This window comes from Brachyistius frenatus, unplaced genomic scaffold, assembly GCF_029030835.1.
Source record: "Brachyistius frenatus isolate BFR_SWC_R1_liver_20210118 unplaced genomic scaffold, ASM2903083v1 Contig_49, whole genome shotgun sequence".
NCBI lineage: Eukaryota > Metazoa > Chordata > Actinopteri > Embiotocidae > Brachyistius > Brachyistius frenatus.
In genome coordinates, this window is record NW_027210648.1 from 2878708 (window position 1) to 2892366 (window position 13659).

General features: G+C 42.6%; 1 protein-coding gene across 1 annotated transcript in view; it reads right to left on the reverse strand.

Moving 5' to 3' along the window:
- Window positions 1-13659, reverse strand: part of shroom2a (shroom family member 2a) — a 33703-nt gene that overhangs the window by 8606 nt on the left and 11438 nt on the right. The window contains 4 exon segments of the mRNA XM_069704136.1: window positions 103-2560; window positions 2881-3003; window positions 3627-3644; window positions 4003-4104. Of these exon segments, the coding sequence (XP_069560237.1) occupies window positions 103-2560; window positions 2881-3003; window positions 3627-3644; window positions 4003-4104 (2701 nt within the window).

A 13659-nucleotide genomic window follows, 5' to 3' on the forward strand; every position in this document is an offset into this window, starting at 1 on the left:
AACCAGGGATCTCTCTCTTTTTTTTAAATATATATATATATATATTCCAATAAAATGATTAAGTTATTATGGGATCACCAACTTTCTGACTTGGTGCCTCACCTGGCCGTAGATGTCCGCTGAAGGAGAAGATCGGGATCTCTCGTGCAAACAGGTGCTTTTAGTTCTCTCCTCTGATTCCGGATCTAGTATGTTATCAGCTGACCGGTACCGTCCGGAGGCTCTTTTTTCCGGCGCTTTCTTCTGTATATTCCACCGGGCCTCATACTCAGCGAAGGTGCCCAGTCTTTGCTGGTCCTGGACGGACTGCTTGTGTGCAGAGTAAGGAACTCCGCGGGCCTCCTCAGCTTGATCTCTGCCCGTCATCCCTTTCACCGTGTCCTCCGCTGCGCTGGCGGAGGCAAGATCTCGGCCCGGGTTCTTGGTTTGAAGGGGCATGTGATTGGGGAAACCTGGCTTCCCACTTTCTTTGAAGAGTTTCTGTTGGTCCAGTGAGGAGCTTGACTTTTCACTGAGAGTTAGATCTTCTTTCACCCCGACTTCATGGATTTTGTCCGGTTCGGAGAAAGACCTCACCTTCTTTTCTGCAGGAAAGCGCTTCCGGCCTCCGATGCGAGTTACCTGAGCGCTGGAAAGTCCTGAATTAGTCATTACTGACTCCGTGACGGTCGGCAGAGGGTTGACATCTTTACGAGCGTGCGCTGAGGATGGGTAGTTAGGCAAGGCCTCGGCTGCAGACTGCTCCAGTAAAACAGGCTCTAGGTCTCTCCTCCTGAAAGAGGTAGCCTTGAGCACCCTCGCTTGTGCTTCCTTCAGATTATCCTTGTAGGTATTAGAGAAGGAGCCATCTGCCGAGGTTGGGGGGGTACTTTCAGTGGACTTCCGGACATCCTGACTTTCTTCAGTCTCACACTCAGCACCAGGCAGGGTAGCTGCACTCATACTTTTCTGCAGCCTCGCTCTTCTCATCTGGATTTCGTTTCTCAGCGTGGTGGCAAAACGTTCGCTGCGCTTCACCTGCTTGCCTTCGAGGGACTCCTCGGAGTTTGTGCCTCTTGTTTTCTCGACTTGGTCGGCGGCATCCATGGACAGTGAGTGAAGCATCGGGGTTGCCTGGGGGCAGATCTTGTTGCTCACTTGGCTGTGATGTCTGATGTCTTGGGGCGGCTCTCTGTGCTGCAGTGGCAGAGACCTCCGTTGTTCGGACTGTCTGCTCGGAGGGTAACTCGTGCACTGAGCCTCTGTGTTTTGTGAGTTGTGTCCTCTCTGGCCTCCCCTATCATCAGGGTTGGTTTTAAGTACAGAGGTTTCTAGTACGGTGGTAACTTGGTGCTTGCCGTATCCATTACTGTCTTTACCGTATGAGGAGTGCTGCTGTTGTTGGGGCAGATGGTACTTGACTTTGGTGACTGTCTGCGGGCTGAGAGAGCCCCGATCATTTCCAGTCTGTGCCAGACACGAGACGCTCCTCCTGTCCTCCGGTATTCCTGACAGAGACGGGGCGTTGGGCTGGGTGGGCTGGCAGGTAGTGACACAGTAGTATCGGCTCGGTCCGCTGCTCTCAGTGTTCTGATCAGTGGCTGTGGAGGACAGGGAGGTGCTGAGGTTCCTCCTCTGGTTCTGGCCAAAGTGTTGTGTAGAACCGTTAGTGGGCAGTTCCTGCATGCTACTATAGTAACCACCAGCAGTCTGTGGCTTTGGTACGGATGAAGCCCAGGGTTGAGGATAGAAAGTGCCTTTGTCACTGTGCTGTCTTTGATGGTAGGACTGGCTAACGTGGGGGGGTTGGCCTTGCCGAACATCACTGCTGGACAGGGAATACTGCTTGTTTGAGTTGAACTGGTTGTAACTGGATTTATCAGACAAAGTGTAAAGACTGTCACTGTCATTCTTCGGGGAAATGTTGTGGCGGCGATTTTCAGAGGAACCTTTGCCGGGTATGTGTGAGTCAGGTCCTTCCGGGTGAGCAATAACGTGCCCCCTTTCATGTACCTTAGTTGCAGCAAAACTATCGCTGCGTGCAGGTGGAGGTGGAGGAGGTGGAGGAGAGGGGGAAGCAGTCTTCTTCTTTTCAGGGACGTTCCACACTGGTCCAAAGCTGATTCTACTTGAAGTGGAATGACGAGAACCAGCCGAGTCCTCGGTCTGTGGACCGTCGCCGCCTGAGCCGACTCCTGGCATCTGAAAATACATCAGCTTGTCGTCCTGTTTGAGGCCCTCAGCGGCCAGACTCTGGGTGTTTCTACCACTGATGTGCTTTCCTCCAGCATCCCACTGACCGACTTTATAGAGCATATTCTCCGTCGAGGCAGCATTGCTTTTTGAGAGGGTGTAGTCGGGTGTTCCTGAGCTGGTGGAGAAAGAGCTGTAGGCCGAGTCTCGTTTCCCTCCTCCGAGGTGCTCCATGCTGTTGTTTGACTTGGCAGGCGACAGCTGACCGGCCGGGTATGGATGCGAGACATGTTCTAGACTGTCCATGCTGCCGTGAGAGCTGAACTGGTCGGACACCCTGCGCAGGTTTGTCTGCTCCCAGCCGGTGGAGAGATCAGTCGAAGATGAGCTGGAGGTTTAGAGGAAATTACAAAGTGAGAAAATACAAAAAAAAAACTTCTGCAAAAGATGAATGAATTATGTGATCTCATTCTGTGCCGACATGGCCAGTTAATTTAGTCACATTTAGATCTAATTAACTGCAAGCTTTTGAAATGAGCAAAGGCAGATTAAACACATTTAATACACCTTTGTACACAAATCCATGTTTATGCAGGGCTATAGCATGGCTAATGCGAGGTAAGCCTCCATATTATCATATATTGTTCAAAACTGCTTCATGTCTAACACTCAAGACTCCAGAGACAATCTTCAGGATCCCAGAGCTACCTTGCATCATATCTTGTGTGCCAAACTGCCGTGGGCGGAGACTGTGTTTTGGCAGTCTCCGATTGGCTCTCATTGAACTTGGTGGAGTGCCAGGAGTGAGGCCTGCTTATGGGTTCATTCCGCCTGCAGAGAGGGCAAAGAAACACAGACTGGATTAGAGACCGAACCTTTATGGAAAACAGTATGTGCTTCCACATATGAAGGAGTACATCTGGAAGTCACAGCTAAAGCTACTAATGCAACTGAGCAAATTACAAAACCCATGTTTTTTTTTTTTAATGTTTAAATGTAATATTAAATGTTCATGAAGATTGTTGCATCTATTTATGAAAATATATGTACAGGTTAGATACATTAGATATTTTTTTATTAAATTACATGGCTGTCAGATTTCTGATTAGATTTCTTTTTTTATTCTTTTGAAACGTTGAAAAGCACACTGTCGTAGGACGTTGGAGGATCTATATATTTGTAAGCAAACACAAGCTAAGTTATAAAAATGTACTTTCTATGAGGACAGTAGTTGGAGCTCAGGCTTATTTTCTGATTGCAGTGATAGAGCTCCTGTGTTATACCAGTTATTGTTGTGTTGTAATTTTTTTTTTTTAACTCAAAAAAAGTAATTGTTTTCCTGCATCTAGGATGTTTTGCAACATTTCTGATTGACTCCAACATTCACACATAGAAACCGTTTTTAATCTATGTTTCTGCTTAATCATGCATTTACAGTAACATATGAAACATACCCTTTAAAGTGGCTCTTTCTGAGATGCATGTCAGAAGGTAAACAAGATTTAAAAAACATAAACCTGAATCAAATACACTTTTATTTTAATATAGACAGAAAATATATGTTCACACATTACTGGAAGACAATGTATTGCATGCTGTACAAATGGGGTGACCACCATTCATCTAATGATATGAACCACAAGACGATACACAAAAGGCATGCCGATGGGTCAGGTGGTGAACCACAAGAGAGGAAGAGTTTCTGTGAGAGGACCGAAGGTGATATCAAGACTAGACGAATGATTTATATGACAGGAAAGCAGGAAGGAAGGAGAGGAAGAAAAAAAGGGAATGTGTGCTACTGATTACGATGAAGCCACAGAACCGTACCTCATGGAACTTCGCAAAATCTTCGTAAGAAAGCTTCTCGCCACATGCACGTCATTCTCTGAGGGCATTTTCTGAGCTACAAAATCCACCATTTTCATATTCCTAGGCAGCGGGAGGAGGAACACACAAACACTAAGAGCTCACCGAGAGTAGACAGGACAAACAGCACCTGACACTTAAGACTGTTGGGTAGTTGGAGGTTTGTGCACACAGAGGTCTCAAAAACTCAGCAGGATAAAGGTTCCCTAAATCTCTTGTGATCAAACTCAATTATGACAAAGTATTCTACTTGACGGGACAGGAGAGTAACTCTACAGCACTGTACTGTAAATGTCTGCTCATATATGGTGTTGTGGCGCCCTCTCCTGGTCAAAATACAGATTGTTCATGTCACAATTTTTTCAGTTTCATGGAAGTTGGGACACGTGAGAAAGGCCGTACAATGTTTGACGGACAGACGAACACATTACAAAACGCAAACACCACAACGAAACAGACTCAGTTTCACTCATCTCTCATTAGGCTCATTATCGGAACAGGACGTCGTCGCTGAGGTGAGCTGGCTGCGCTCAGACTCTGCCATATGGTCCCTGAGGGAAGACGAGCCCAGCATGGGCCAGGGGGGCTTAAGAGAATCGAGAATCTCTTACACAATCAGATCAGCCACCTCACCCCTCAGTCCAAGCTGTCGTCTGCCTCCCAGACAGCCTCTCTGTCCCCTATGAGGTTCATAGCTGACATAGTTTGACAGGAAGCAGGGACTTTGGTACGTAGTTACACCCGTAGTGATAGTGATCAGAGTTGTATGGAGAGGAGATGAATTGGGCCACCCAACAAATTAAGTTTATATAAAGAGGGTTAGTGTTATTTTCTCACAGTCCATGCTTTAAAAGGAACACATTATATTTGTATAAAAAACAAGCCTCTAATCCCGTTGTGTCCTGATGTAAGTTTCATCAGTTTACTACAGCTGGAACTTGGTTACTACTTTTACTGAGAGGGAACATTGGTGCTCCACTGGTGAAGAATTTTAGACAAAGCTTTGCTTGCTTTCATTCTCATTGGACTCAAGACTTGCCCTACAAAGCCATGAGGTCAGTAGGTCTTGCCCCTTCAGTCACCTTGTCTAAAGGCCTTCAATGATCTGATGACAAGAGGGCCAAACAACAGCTTCCTTCGGATGGAGTTCTGAAAATGCACTCCGTGGTAAATTGAATACTAAGAGCTATTTGCACCTTACACTCCTTTTACAGATGAGAATTTTCAGATTGAGACAGAGATTTGGTTAAGCTCGATAAAAGTGGGACAATTCCACAAAATGAATTGTGGATTAGAGTTAAGGCCTATTTGGAGGACAAAGAAAAGCCAACATGGAGCTCAGTCTTCCTTGTCTCCTCGCAGTCTGTGTTTCTGGGGCACTTGGAGCTAGCCACACATGGCGCTGGCTATTGGTATGCAAATGAAGCGGGTTTTATTAGGCCTATCGTCAGGGCTACAGCTGGGCCGGCACAGATATGCTAGGAAAGTGAATCAGTTAGTTGGAATGGGGGCAGGGGGAGAGTCTGTTTTCTGAGTGATCAGTTTAGAGCCTGATTTCACTTCAAATTTGTCCGGTACCAACTGGTCCACATTCACAAAGAAACAGCCCGCACATACATTACATACAACAACAAACAGAGCACTCATTAAACCTGTGGACAAACTAATGGTCGGTTAATTAACAACACTTTGGGAGAATATTCACAGATTATTTCATTTTACCTACAATCCTTTTCCTTCAAAGATTAATTTGGTTTTTAAATGCTAAATCCTGCTGATCATGGCTTAACCCAAATGAAGGATGACCTCATACTGAATGATAAGACAAAAGCAATCACAACAATAACAGAGTATTAGGATTAAAAAAAATAAACAAGCAAAGAAGGCCCCAATAATTCACTGACACACAAAAGGCAAAAATCTGCAGGTTTGACAGCGTTCAAACACAAAAGTCAAAAGTTTAAACTATGAAAAATTATTCATACATACAATACATTTCATTCAAACTCACCAAACATTTGGATGGAATTTAGAAAGGAGACAAAGAAGAAATGTGGTATCCCAAAGATACTCCAGCAATACGAGACTGGAGCTCAGTTTGGACAACAAAGTGAGACGAGTTGCACCCCTGTGCTGGTCAGGCGCTGCATTCCATAGACACTTCAAAGACAGGCCAAAATAAAGAGACATGCAGACCGCCGAGGTCTGAGCATCATCACACAACTCTCACCGAGCACCCTTCCTCCAAACACACACCAACTGACACCTCACACCTAATATTCAACACTGAAATGGCCATTACCAAAACTAAGTTCTCCTGACAGAATTAGCTTGAGCAGAGGGGGAGATTTCCTTCAGGATTACTGGGTTTTTTTCTTTCCTGAAGAGGGGGTGGAGGAGTGCAAGGAGAGGGAGGAGGGCTATTGTCACAGCCAGTCCCCTTGGAGTATTCCCCTACCTTTCATTGGCTCCAAGGGGCTAATATGCTAATGATGGGATGAAATGCCGGACTCTTCTCTTCCCATCTCCCCCGTTGTGAGGCAGACATGCATTTCAACCATTACTATGGCAACAGGTTGATCTCTAGGGTGCAAGGGCACCCTGTTTCCTGAAAGCCTTGGGTAATGAGCATTGCAAGGGCCCAAAAAGGGATGTCGGCAACACAAGGCAAATACAACTTGGTATAAAAAACTATTGACTTATTTCAGATTGTGTTGTACTTTTGAGTCTGAAGGAGAAAAACTGGTCATACATAGTCATTGATGCTCATTTTCTATTTGGTATATTTCATATAAATCTATATGAGGAACGTATTTTCCTTTTAAACTACGTTAATTGGCTTTGTAGTCAACGTAGTGTGGTGTCAGGTGCCACCGAATTCTGCTGTCCAACTTCCACAGTTAAAACTGACTTGATACTCCCCTTTGGACTTTAAAGCTATCGTATAACTACTGACATGTGTTATGATGTGGTTCCATATTGGAAATGATTAACAATGCAAGAGTTCCAGCTGCTGTGCAGTTTGAAAGAAATAGCCAATTGTGTCTTTTGATTTTCTGGTTCTTAACTTTAGGTAACATATTAAAGTACAAAAAAATAAATAAACTCTTTAAAATTTAGAAAGCTCTTTAATCCAAACTGATATTTGCATTTGTTTCTGAGGGGGGAAACATCCCTGCACTGCTGAGTGACCAACAAGTGTATTTTTCTTTTCTTTGTAAAACGTGCTCTGGCACACCAGCAAGAGGTCTGGTGAGAGGCAAGAAGATTAGTGAAGAACTGTTGCAACCTAAAGCTGATAGGAAGGCAATAAAATTCACAGTCATCTATTGTGAGGGAAGCAGTCAGGCATACAATCCAAACAAGGTTTTTATTGTGAGAACCAGCGATTGGATTATGTTCCTCACAAGTTTAACAAATGCAACTGATATCATAGAATGCTAAAAACATCTTTAATCTAAACAAATAAAAACATGTAACAACAAGGGGTCGACATTAACGAGTTGAATATGATTTGTCATGCTGTGAATGTGGACAAAAAAAGCATTTCTGGTCTTATTTATTTCATACTTGACTTGAAAAGATGGAGGGCTGCATTTCTCAGACAACCTCCTGTGGTGTGATCGTAGATAGTTGAAATATTCATTAACAACCAAACTCCCAAGTTTTTAGAAATTAATGTCACTCTTTATCATTTTAGCTTCTTGGCCTAGTGTCTTTGTTGGTCGCTATTAAACCCAACCATCAAACTCAGACTACAATTCAGAAATGGAAATTAAAAATTAGGGGTAGCTGCTAATAATCAGCGAGGTCAGTTCACCTATCAAAGTATGATAACGACTCAAAACAAAGCGCAGCATCATGTGCAGTGTTACTGGGCAGAAAAATGCTGAGGTTGTTTTAAGCACCCTACCTGCACTTTTGCAGGTGAGCTGTTGGGTTCCATTTGGTCCCTAACAGGTCCCACAAAGACCTTCTTCAGCAAACCTACAATCAAACCAGTCATGTTTGGGGTGAGAGAGGTGAACCGTGAGCAGAGCATGTAATGACCGGCACATTCCTGGGCTGAGTGGCATTCCAGCTGTCAAGTCAGCGGCTGCCTGCGCTGACCCATCGCCCACAGACACCTGGAAATCTTTTGTCTGAGGCCGAGCAGCATCACTGGAAGTCCTCCCTGCATCATCATGTCCGAAACGATGTCCATTTATTACTTTTCAGGTTTTATTGGGCTAATCAATGATGAAGAGCGCAGGCATAAATTCACCAACAACCTATGAAAGCATACAACTGGGCCACAGCTGAAGAGCGAGACACCAGAACATAAGTGAAGCAACAACAACACATATTGTGTGGATTAACCATAGTAATAATAAAAACACTGACGTACTGTGGACTACAATCTATAAAGCTATAGCGTATAATAGTGCAAGAGAACATGTACAAAACGGGAAAATCTGTTGTAAAGGTGTGAAGCTATTAAATCTTGATGTAACGTCAGCCGTGACTTGATCTGAACGTCGTTCCCTGAGGGAGATTTTCCCCATAAACACTCCGAATAGGTGCTATGTGATGACAAGATTTGTAATTTAAGATGCTGAATATGACTGATAAACACCGCAAAGCATAGTGAAGATATCACTGCAAGCCAAACGAGCGATCATGGCATAAACAATAAGCCCGACCACGAAGGCAAATTATTAGTGTTTATTTTATAATAAGTGCAAAAAAAAAAAAAAAATGCACGTCCAACACGGATTAACCAGTTCTTCCAGGAGTTTGCAGAGTTGTTGTGATTGTTGCGATCAAAAATGCTTGATTTTTCAGAAGTTTGTCTCAAAAATTGTGATGTCATTTGTGGAGTATTAAGTGAGTTTTTTGCAGTAAAATTACAGGAATTTCTTTGAACAATTACCCGATAAAGACTCGTATGTAATCATCTCTGATAATAAGCATGGGGGCGGAGGGGGAGAGCCCTGTGGAGTTATTTTTTATTAATAAAGCAGGTTTTGTTTGGAAATGCTACTTCATGCAGTGATACATTCAGGAGAGCTTCTGTTGACAACATATCTTGCGGAAAGATTTCGAGATTTTTGCAAAATTTCGAGCTTTTGCAAATATTGTGCCGATTGCTTGAATTTGTGTTTATTATTGCGATTACAAGATCGTGATGTCCTGGAAGGACTGATTAACCCTGATGATACCTCATAAAATGTACATGTATGTATGTAAATGAACAAACAGTTCTTCATGTCACTTTACAGAAAACACAGTTCCAAGCAACTTTTTCTTATTAGACTGCTTAAAAGAAAACTTCCTGTAAAACAAGTGAAATCGAATTCAGTGACTCGCTGTTATCTCACCTCGGTAATGGAACAAACCAAAAAGGATCAGAGGGGTGCAGTCAAGACTATGAATCATTGAAATCTCTAAACTATTAATTCCTCACTTGAGACCGCAACAATTTCAAGAAATCTGCTTACGACAAGAATTCAGTGCGCAGCATTCCCAACATACTTCAGAGGTTTATTTAGTAAAACAAAGCTGCACTGCAACCCTGCTGAACGCTTACACTGTAACTTATTCCTGTAAGCTTTTCCAGGAATAATTGGATTGTGCACTGAAACTCAGTGCAGTCTTCATTCATCTAAAACAGCCACATACATGTTGGAAACAACTCTTTTTGACGCTGCAACAGCTGCAAGGAAGAAACACAGACGTCGCCTCCTGCTACAGTGGGCGACTTCTTTTCAGTGCAAAGTAATGAGGCGTGTTCGAGACTGTGGTGCTTCTGTAATAATGCCAGAAGGGGGAAACCAAATACCACAACAAACTTCGAGCCTCTTGTTTGTACAGTGTAATGGTTCACTCCACAGTTAGTTGCATGCACAGCAAATGCCTTAATGGGAGAGGAGAGGAATCCAAACGGCAGGGGTCCTCGTGGAGAATAAAATCCTGAAAGGCCACAGACCGCAAAAGCAAACAAAATAATGTGAACACATTCTGGAAAAAGAGTTTTACTTTTGTGTGCTTCACAACCTTTTAAAACAACACGGGGCATCCATCAGTGCTTCAAATTGTCTGTTTCTGTGAGCTCCAGGTGTCAAACCGTTTTCTTTTTTTCAGGAAAGTTACAGTTGTAGAGCTGATCCAAAGAGAAGTGTCGGCCATTTACAGTTTGGTGACACATTACTAACTACTCATTTGCCACATTAACAAAAATAAAACTTTTGGATTTCACTCAGTCAACAATAACAAGCTGGAATGCATGCAAATGTAATGTGTTCATGTGAAACAATTATTAAGTTTCTTTTTTTCTTGCTCTGTGAAGCACTTTAGGATTCATTGTTGTATGAAAGGTGGTATATAAATAAATCTGAGTTGCGTTGCCGTGTTTATATGCAGTAGTTAAAGTTGTTTTACACAAATTGTGCATGAAATGTGCAATTTAGCCACAGCTAACACCCTGATTTAGTTTTTAATGCACAGACAGATTTATTGTCCAAAATGCAATTATCTGTAAAACCTATACTTCTTCATTTGACATGCAGGAGCTGCAGCACAGAGTGAACTGGAGTTTTGTCGAGGCATGTGCAAAGGCGACAACATGCTTTCCCACACATTACCACACCTATCTGTTCTCTATGTGACGCGTGACAAGCCTCTCCTCTGCCCCTCTCCCATATGACATTACACCGACTGTCTCCCATTAGTCACTACATGCAAAAATTCATGACTGGCTAAATCAAGCTCCTCCCTTCTGCAGCCTGTGAGGAGACCACACCTGTACACAAGAGCAAGTTCGGACAGCTTTCTGATCTCCGCTCAGCGATCCCCCATTATCCCTGACATGCACAGGCACAGATGAAGCTCTAAGCAAACATCAGAGCTCCGTGTGGGGACGGGTAGTAGTGGAGAAAGTTGGAAAACACTTCCAAACCCCAGCACCGGTTTTCTTCTCGACATGCAGACAGGAGTTGGATTGAAAGCAGAAGAAATGGTGCTGGAATTGAAGCTTTGGGGTTCAGTAATGAGCAACTATCACTCTGCTGTATTCTAAATCAGACACAGACTTGTTATTGTGGCCTTGGAAAATGAGTGAGTGGAGATGCTATTTGAGACGGACCGAACAAAACAAATTCTTCAACACAGATGAGCAGAAGGAACTACGAGTCCCGGGGGACAGAAAGTCTGTGTAAAACGCATTATGAACAATAAGACTTGTCCTTGTAAGGAAATGTCTTTCTCCATTTAGAGTCCCCAGCATACTAAAATGACAATCTCCAGATCCTTTACTAATCCCGGCTGCTCTTCTGTAGCTCAATCTAGTCACAATTTACTCTGTTTAAAAAAGGGAAAATACACAAATAATGTGATAACAGACACTTCAGCTGGCTAGCTAGCAAGAAAGTAATTAGCCACAACACTTAGAAAAAAATATTGTTACTGCATGTGATCCCATTTTCAGTTGATTACTTGTCTAATTTCTCCAAAAAAAAAAAATCCACTCAAGATATTTCACTCAAAGCACACTCGTAGCTACTTTAGTAAATATGCTAATGTATAATATAAACGGTCTGCAGTCAAGAGGTATTAACGCAGCTTTATAATCATTTTAAAGGTCATAGTTTGTTGTGATGCGTACCCATCCTTCAAACCGTTACCACAAAATTAACTAATGAACCACAAACTTTCACAGGTCTTTTCTTCCTTTTCTTTCCTCTAAAATGTTTGTGACTCATTTTGAACCAAGAAACGTTCTCATAAAGCAAATATCCGTGACTACACATTAATATCTCCACCTTTCTGTAGAAATGCAGGTGCGAAAATAGTGGGTGTGATGTGGGTGGTCCACACCGTCTTAGCCACTTCAGTGTGATCTAATCAAATCAGAAAGATCTGATGACTGATACTGGTTAAACCCCCAACAACGTAGCGTTATGTTTAAGTATCAATATAATAATTAAAGGTATAATTTAGTTTAGATTTGACTGGCAGTGGTGTGGTCATCATATAGGGATTGAAATTACGCTGAACTCTTGATTGGTGCAGAGAAACATATGACATCACATTTTCCAACTGAGCCTTGCCCACTTTAAACAAGGGGTATACTCTGAATGGACGGGGGAGACCTGCAAGGAGCAGATCATGTGACTAATGGAGGAAGCTGAAGGCCCTAAAACTTTATTAAGTTACTGTGCAGTTTCATTTAGTTGCCTCACTACTTATACTACAAACCCTATTAAACCAAATTGGGCCTTAAAAGGCAAATTTGCTCCAAATATAACATTACAAATATGGCTAAATAACTAACATACGCCCTCCGAAAAATGGCTATATATATAAGCTATTATATAACATAACATAATTACAGATTTGAATAGCACTCAAAGTAGCTGCAGAAGAAGTTCAAATGCTAACTCGGCTGTTGTATGGTCACTTGACCTGCTCTTGCAGGTCATAGTTGTCTGTCAAGAGTCTCCTGAGAAAAGCAATTATACAGATACAAATACTCTCTCAGGTAAAATAACTATAACTAAGAGTTTTAAATCTGGCAGAAAAGAATGTGTTCATGTGGGAAACCAAGTAAGAAGCTGACAAGGAAAATACATTTTTAGGGCCTTTAAATTCTCCCAAAATAAAATGACTAAGTATACACACATTTGTGATGTTTGTGAGTTTATGTGTACTCTTGCATGATATTTATAACAGCATACGTTGGTCAAATGAAAACAGATTGTTACAGATCGCGAAACGTCCTTGTTTCCAGATCCCACTGCAAGATAAACATGTCTATTGAGAATAAAACACAATAAGTGAGATTCACAGCCTCGTCCTTGTGGAGAGATAAATGGTGAATTGACTTCCTTGTACGGTAGAATTTGTTCAGGGATTACGTTATGATTATGATACAATACAGAAGAAAGACAGACGGAAAAGAGGGACAATGAGACTAGTGTTTCACGCACAACGAGGCCGATTGTAAGACCTCTAGTTGACAAATGATTCATCAGTTAAACAACATATCAACACTAAACAATCCAATGAAGTCAATAAGTCACAAGGACGGGTTTTGACAAAAAGAGTGAATGTAATTATTTGTTGTGGGTTTACTGTTTCTTTAGAATAAAGGGTAAGAAGTGTGGTATAAGTGTCGCTATAAGAGAAAACAATGCAAACGAGATATGCCTTATCATCAAGGTGTGAGAGCAACTGACGACGAGATGTGCTCAACTGATAAAAATGTTTTTGTTTTTTTAAATCTCAGCGTCATGTAGCGTTGTTTGCATAATAACTTCCCCTTGTGTGTCCCTGTCACACCTGCCTCCAGGGGATTTAACAGTTACAATGATGTCATCCAAAACCTTTTTCTTCCTCCTTTCAACTTTGTCGTCATGAAAAACTGTCTCAAACCGTGAAGTCTTGATGACAACAGCACAAAACAACCTGGCAGAACAGGACCATCCAGCTCCCAAGAAATCAACAGTGACAACGCAGAGCTACAGACAAACAGCCACGAGGGCCAGGCTCTCCCGTCTCCACTCCTCCATCACCTTGGTTTGTTGGAGAGGTTACCACGGTGACCTGTTAGGGCTGAGGGGGAGGTGACAGCAGCAGATG